The following is a 6,611-nucleotide window of genomic DNA, read 5'->3' as shown; positions in this document are numbered from 1 at the left end:
AAGATCTTTGCTCATTGTTTCCAAGATGTGTTTAGGCCTCTGTGAATACGAGAATTAACTTTTTTGAGTTCAGCAAGTGGTGGGGTTTCCCTCTGTTTTTAGGCCTACCAATTTAGCATTGAGGGGGCATAGATCCTTCATCCTTCTTTCTTTCTTAGACACGGAAGGAAGGACAACCCCAAGGGCTTTTCATATTTAATGCAGAAAGAGACGGACATAATATTCAATATCAATCGCGATTGTGCTAGAATGTTTCTCTATTCATTCATTATCCACAGCCACAGGCTCTTCACTGGTATGAAATCGTGGTCCGCACCAAAGTCATTTACAAGTCGCTTTGATGTATGATCTGGCTCCAACGTTTGTATGCAATCCTTCTAGTTCAAGTTGGGGAAGTCATAGTTAATGATTTGGAAAAATTCGTTCTCGGAAGGCAGAGTGATTATTAATGCTCAAACTCCGGAAATGTTGAACAATTGTAATTGCCAACCCAATACAAATCATGACAAAGTTGGCAACCGAAAGGTATTGATGATACTTGGACATTCAAAACTAGTCGAACAGCTGGGTTTAAACTTTAAATTTGATTTGCAGGTTGCAAGCTGCCAGCTAATGCTTGATTGGAAAGGAAGAAAACGATCAGTACTGCAAAGAAATTTGAATATGCTGTGGGGTTGCTCTTGCTCTAGTTGGTGGGATTTGCTAGATTAATGTGCAAAGAAGGACAGGTGATGATAATTCATAATAGCGCACAAGCATCATCTGGTGCTACTTTACACCCCAAGAGGAGCAGGTCATGGGGACCTACAAAATTATCCTCTGCAACACTTTAATCCTCCCCCCATGAACTTCAAATACACTGGCCCAAAGCATTCCATAAAAAGATTTAAGGTGCATTCCATAAAAAGATTAGGTAGGATTTGAATAGTGAATTTAGATGAGATAAATTAAGATAAAAGTTAACAGATTCGAGTATTTATAAAGATCGGAGGTTTGGATAGAAAATTGAGACGAAAGTTAAATAAAATATTATTTTTTAATATTATTTTTATTATAAGATTTGAAAAAGTTCAATTATTTATTATATTTTAATGAAAATTTGTGAAAGTTATAATAATTAGATAAGATAAGATAAATTGAGATAAATTTTGAATCCAAACCTCCACAATTTCCTAAATGCAACACATCCACTCAAGTTTTTCGTCATTGAAGTTTTTGCTGCAAGATGCCACAAAATATGGAAAAAATAATAAAATGCTCCAAGGTGCATACTCTATTTCAGTTTACACAAAACCAGACATCAGTAAACCTTCTCAAAAAACTTGGGTCACCCAAACAAGACTCAAGGAGCACAACCCAAAACGCAAATTTGTATTTCACCCCTAAAAAAGCATTGCTAATGAAAGGGTAAATGAAATCCAAAAACCTAGTTAAGCACATACATCTAAAGGTCAGTCACACACTAGCTTTCCCTAATTTTCTTCCTTCTACAAATGATATCCCCAAATTTCTCAACCATTCTGTACACAGCATCACAAAAAGGCACTCCATATATACACATCAACAGCAAAACCTCTCTCACTGTAATTCCCTCTGCTAAAACAGTAAAAGTTATTTCGCCCAAGAACTTCAAGAGGCTGCCTCTTGTCTTGGTTCTCTCAGATATCCAAGAAGTGTTTCGGCCTGCAAATACAAAAAACGAACCATGCATTGTTACAATAAATCCAAACAAAATCATAATCGCTGAATAGGCTCTGATTCAAACATCATGCAACTTGTATGCAGTAACAATTATGCACAAAACAAACGCGAGATGCCAAAGCCGTTAAGGCAATACTCAAAAGAACCATGCATTCTTCCTTCTTGTTTCACAGATAAGTTTCAACATTTGAGTTAGGCTCTCTCCCTAGTTAGCTAAAATTATAATGCTGGATCCTTCTCACTTCCTAATAACTGAGTTCTATCAATACTAGAGTGATAGCCTTTACCACACGACTTAAACAGCTACTTTTTGCAAGGAGATCAAAACAAATGAATCGTGAAACCAAAACTTTGCCCACTGCCAAATCCATGTCTCACCCCCCATCTCATCAAGACAGTCAAGTAGCTCCACATATACAGAAGGTGACTTTGCGCCAAAATATTTCATCCCATTTAGCTAACAACCCGAAAAACTCAATTCGACTTTTGACTTCATTGCTGCACCATGCAGGAATAGCTATTTCTCAAAGGTGAAACAAGAATTTAGAGCACATGATATGATTATCGATCAAAAAATGGATGTGGACTTGATTTTTCCTCAATTTAGTGTATGCTGAGTTATCAAACTTGAACACCTTAATTTGAAACAATGGTTAGAATTTAAGAACAAGAGTGCAGAATAAAAGGCCAAAATCAGAGCCCCCAACTCAACGCTACTCACCTTGTGCTTAGCTCTAACACTTCCCGTCTGTGAAAGAGCCACGAGCGGAGGAATAGCGCCCTCCCTCACCAGCAACCCTCTATTCCTTACGCTGTCCGCACACAGCTGCAGCAACGTTACTACCGCGAACTCCTTCGCTTTCACCGACCCATCCTCGATCGCCTCCACCAGCACCGCAATCCCACCTTCCTCCACAATGGACTCCCTCCCCTCCTCGACTCCAGCTAGGCTACTCAGGACCACCATCGCCTTCTCCGCCATCCCAGTTCCCTGCTCTGCCACCAGCCCCACCAGCGGCTTCACCGCCCCCGCGCTCACCGCTCTCTCCTTGTTCGGTCTTATTGAGCAGAGCTTGTACAGCGTTGTTAATGCGTCCTTCTTCCCTCTACTCGACCCATTCAGTAGCAACGACACCAGCGGCGGGATCGCCCCGCAGGCTCCAATGGAGCTCTTGTTCTCCTCCACCAAAGCCAAGCTCATCAACGCACACGCCGCGTTCTGTTTCGAGTTCTCGGTCCCGGTCTTAAGCACGTAAACCAGGGACTTGACCGCGCCCGCATTTGTGATCAACGCTTTGTTGCCTTCGTAAAGGGAGAGATTAAGAAGAGCCGTGACAGCGTGCTCCTGCGTCGATGGGTCACTGCTGCAACGGAGGAGCGGAATCAAAGCAGGAACCGCACCGGAATCGCCAATTAAAGCCCGGTTATCGGTCCGATTTTTCGCCAAAAGCCTCAACTTGGCCGCTGCGGACCGCTTCACCGCGATCGACGGCGATTTCAGAGCGTCTACGCAGATCTTGACCGTCGGCTGAAGATCCTCCGGCGAAATGCTCTCGATAATCTCCGTGGAGAAGCTCTCCCTCTGTAGAAACCCCAAACAAGGCTCGGCCTCCGCCGCATCAGCGTCTCCATTGTTGTCGTTTTCCGAGGACAACGTGGGTAACCCCGCCAACCTCTGCAACTCGCCGGAGATGTCGCTGCTGCACACCGACAGGTCGCTGAAGGCATGAGAGAGATCTAGAAACTCCTTTATCTCCACCTCCGATGATGAGGTGGACTTCACAGACTTGCCTTTACGTAGCGCCAGCTCGCTGAGCCGCATGTCGATGCCAGAGTCGGTGAGGTTGAGGCTCTCGGAACCGCACACGGATCTCTCATCAAAGACAAAGGTGCAACTTTCTTCTTCGTTTCTTTGGAATACGTTGGACCGTATGGTGCGCATGGAGCGGCCGTTGTTCCGGTTTCGGGGTGAATTCGTAGTGTACAGGTTTCGGGTCAGAGGGAAACGGTTGGAACTGGAATGAGAATCTCCCAGAGAAACCATCGTGGTCGGGAGCTCAGAAACGTTTACGAATGTCAGTTTGTTCGATGAATTTGAGAAGGTTCTGAAGAAAATGTCATGGCGGAAGAAAGAGGGAGTGAGAGACAGAGATATAGGGGAAGAAGATGAGGGAATAGACTTTAAAGGCTAGTGGCTTTGGCATCTGGGCGGGCGAAGACAGAGTGACGGCTTGGTGAGGTCGTAATGGTCACAGACCACGTAATTTACACATGGTTAGATGCAGCAGGAGACTGATGTGACAGTGATGACAGTACGAGTACGCGATATCTTTTTAACACGTGGGACCGTTTGGCGTCGGCGCCGAGAGCGGCCCGTTTGTTTTCAGAGATGAGATAAGATGAGATGAGATTAAAGTTAAAAAGTTGAATAAAATAATGTTAGAATATATTTTTTAATATTATTTTTGTTTTGGGATTTGAAAAAGTTGAATTTTTTATTTTATTTTTTGTGGGGATTTGAAAAAGTTGTAATGATGAGGTGAGATGAGATGAGATGAGATGAGATGTTTTTCGAAAACAAACAAGGCCTAAGAGGAAAATTTTTCCTCTGACAACCGATATTGATACGATTTTAGATCGTTAAAAATTAAATAAAATATTATTTTTTAATAATATTATTATTTTATAATTTAAAAAAGTTAAATTATTTATTATATTTTATATAAAAATTTAAAAGAATTATAATAATAAGATAATAAGATGAGAATAAATAAGAAAACTCTTAAAAATAAATATTTTATTACAAAGTTGTATAAAATTTGTATATAAGCTGTCAGCTTACCATTTTTCTTTTACTCATTCAATAAACTTATTTTAATTTTAATTTTTTTTATTTTTTTCTTTAACAAATATAGTGTATTAATATTGAATAAATAAATTTAATTAATTTAATATAAATAATATTTTAAAAAAATTTAAAACATATTTGATATGCAGTGTATAGCAAAATCATAAGTGTAATAAAATAAATAAGAAAACTCTTAAAAATAAATATTTTAATACAAAGTTGTATAAAATTTGTATATAAGTTGTCAGCTTATCATTTTTCTTGTACTCATTCCATACACTTATTTTAATTTTAATTTTTTTATATTTTTTTCTTTAACAAATATAGTGTTTTAATATTGAATAAATAAATTTAATTAATTTAATAGAAATAATATTTAAAAAAAATTAAAACATATTTGATATGTAGTGTATAGCAAAATCATAAGTGTATAAATTTTTTTTTTTTTACAAATATTTGCATAGAGCGTATCTAATTAAAATTTATATTTAGTATTTTTCAATAGAATAACAGTGAAATAGGTTATAAATAATAATAAAAAATGCTAAATATATTGAAAAAATATTTACAAAAATCTCACTTCTTCACGTGTTAGTTATTGATATATTAAAAATCATAAAATTTTAAATTTAAAATTAAAAAAAAAAAACTAATAAAATGAGTATTGTAAATAAAATTATAAATAAAACTGTAAGTAAATGTAACACTACTTATAAATAATTTATGAATAATAAGTAATCTAAGATTATTAAAAGAGTTTTATTATTCATCATCTTCATATACTATACATCATATTTATTTTTAATTTTTAATTTTTGTTTTAATCTTCCTAAAGTAGTTAATTTCTTCTACTGAAATAAAAAAAAAAAATTTAAAAGAATCTTGTTCCTCATTATTTATACATCACATATTTAATAATATATATATATATATATATATATATAATATGTGATGCGAATTTCTCGTTCACAATCAGAGAAGTGTCGTCGGGTTTGAGAATTTGAAATTCCTAAAACGTCCTTCTCAAGTCCTAATCCTAAACTTTGGGTGAAACCACCCGGTGGATTCAGCCGTCCCTTCTTGCTTTTTGACCTTTTTTTTTTCACTTTAATATGCTTTATACACTTTTAACGTAAGAAATGATAAATCTAATTAAATCTTATAAAATTAAAATATATTGTATCTTTTTATCATTAAAAGAAATCATATTTACAGTTTTACAATTTTATAATATAAAAGTCGCATATTTTTTCTTCGATAAAAATAATTAATTTTAAAATTCATATAAAAAATTATTTTTTTAATAGTGAATCTCTACTTTTTAAAAAAAAAAAACACAAGACTTGCACAACCCTAAGGATAGTAAAATCGTATCGTCTCGTCTCGTCTCATCATTATAATTTTTCTAAACTTTTTAAATAAAATATAATAAATAATTTAACTCTTTGAAATCTTCAAACAAAAATAATATTAAAAAATAATATTCTAACAATATTTTATTTAACTTTCATCTAATCTCATCTCAACTCATTATCCAAACTAGACATCTAATATCACCTAATCATAAAATAGAGCTAATATACAACATATACTAAGTACATACAATATAATTAATTATAACTTAACAAGACATATCTTTTCGGAGTATGATTTTTTTTTTTTTTTTCTCATGTGGCAACATGCTGAGTTGTTGATCACCAAACTACAATGGCTAATACAGACAGGAAAAGACTCTTGAGTTTTGCCAGAATTCAGCTGAATTTCAAGAGTAGTGGTTATACATGTAGGTCATGAATGTCTCCCATCTCCATCTTTGAATATACATTTACCTGTCACCGATGTAATGCAAAAGATATTAGAGAGAAGTTATATAGTAATGCATACTTTACACTCACTGCATAGCTGCTTCTAGTTGATTGTTCTTAACACTCACTTGAGAAGATGTGTAGTCTAGATGATGTCATATCATGTGTGTAAAATGAATGTTCTTAATAGTGATTTCTATCTATATTTATTCAATGCAAATATTAAAAGTAAGAGGTTGTTACCTTAACAGAGAAAG

At 35.4% G+C, this 6,611-nt stretch overlaps 1 protein-coding gene across 2 annotated transcripts; it reads right to left on the bottom strand.

Annotated features, from left to right (window-relative positions):
* Positions 1 to 1,238: 1,238 nt before the first annotated feature.
* On the bottom strand, positions 1,239 to 3,932 carry LOC121268294 (U-box domain-containing protein 4-like). Of its 2 annotated transcripts, none has more exons than XM_041172492.1 (2): positions 2,423 to 3,932; positions 1,239 to 1,683 (listed from the first exon to the last, which is right to left on the bottom strand). In XM_041172492.1, exons 1-2 carry the CDS (start codon positions 3,743 to 3,745, stop codon positions 1,630 to 1,632), a joined length of 1,377 nt encoding a protein of 458 aa, XP_041028426.1. In that variant the 5' UTR covers positions 3,746 to 3,932; the 3' UTR covers positions 1,239 to 1,629. The 2 variants fall into 2 exon arrangements, with proteins under 2 accessions (XP_041028426.1, XP_041028427.1); XM_041172493.1 differs by lacking the exon at positions 1,239 to 1,683 and adding an exon at positions 1,861 to 2,199 and having other exon boundaries at positions 2,423 to 3,900.
* Between the last annotated feature and the right edge of the window lie 2,679 nt (positions 3,933 to 6,611).

The sequence above is a fragment of the Juglans microcarpa x Juglans regia genome, chromosome 5S (genome assembly GCF_004785595.1).
Source record: "Juglans microcarpa x Juglans regia isolate MS1-56 chromosome 5S, Jm3101_v1.0, whole genome shotgun sequence".
NCBI classification, from domain to species: Eukaryota; Viridiplantae; Streptophyta; class Magnoliopsida; order Fagales; family Juglandaceae; genus Juglans; species Juglans microcarpa x Juglans regia.
The sequence above is the reverse complement of the archived record's forward strand: the minus strand, read 5'-3'. Positions and strand labels throughout refer to the sequence as shown.

Excerpts from the sequence above, each read along its gene's own strand:
- LOC121268294 (XM_041172492.1), bottom strand. The coding sequence starts at position 3,745 with ATGGTTTCTCTGGGAGATTCTCATTCCAGTTCCAACCGTTTCCCTCTG. Across the intron at positions 1,684-2,422 it reads GTGTTAGAGCTAAGCACAAG|GCCGAAACACTTCTTGGATA; the intron begins GTGAGTAGCGTT and ends TTGTATTTGCAG.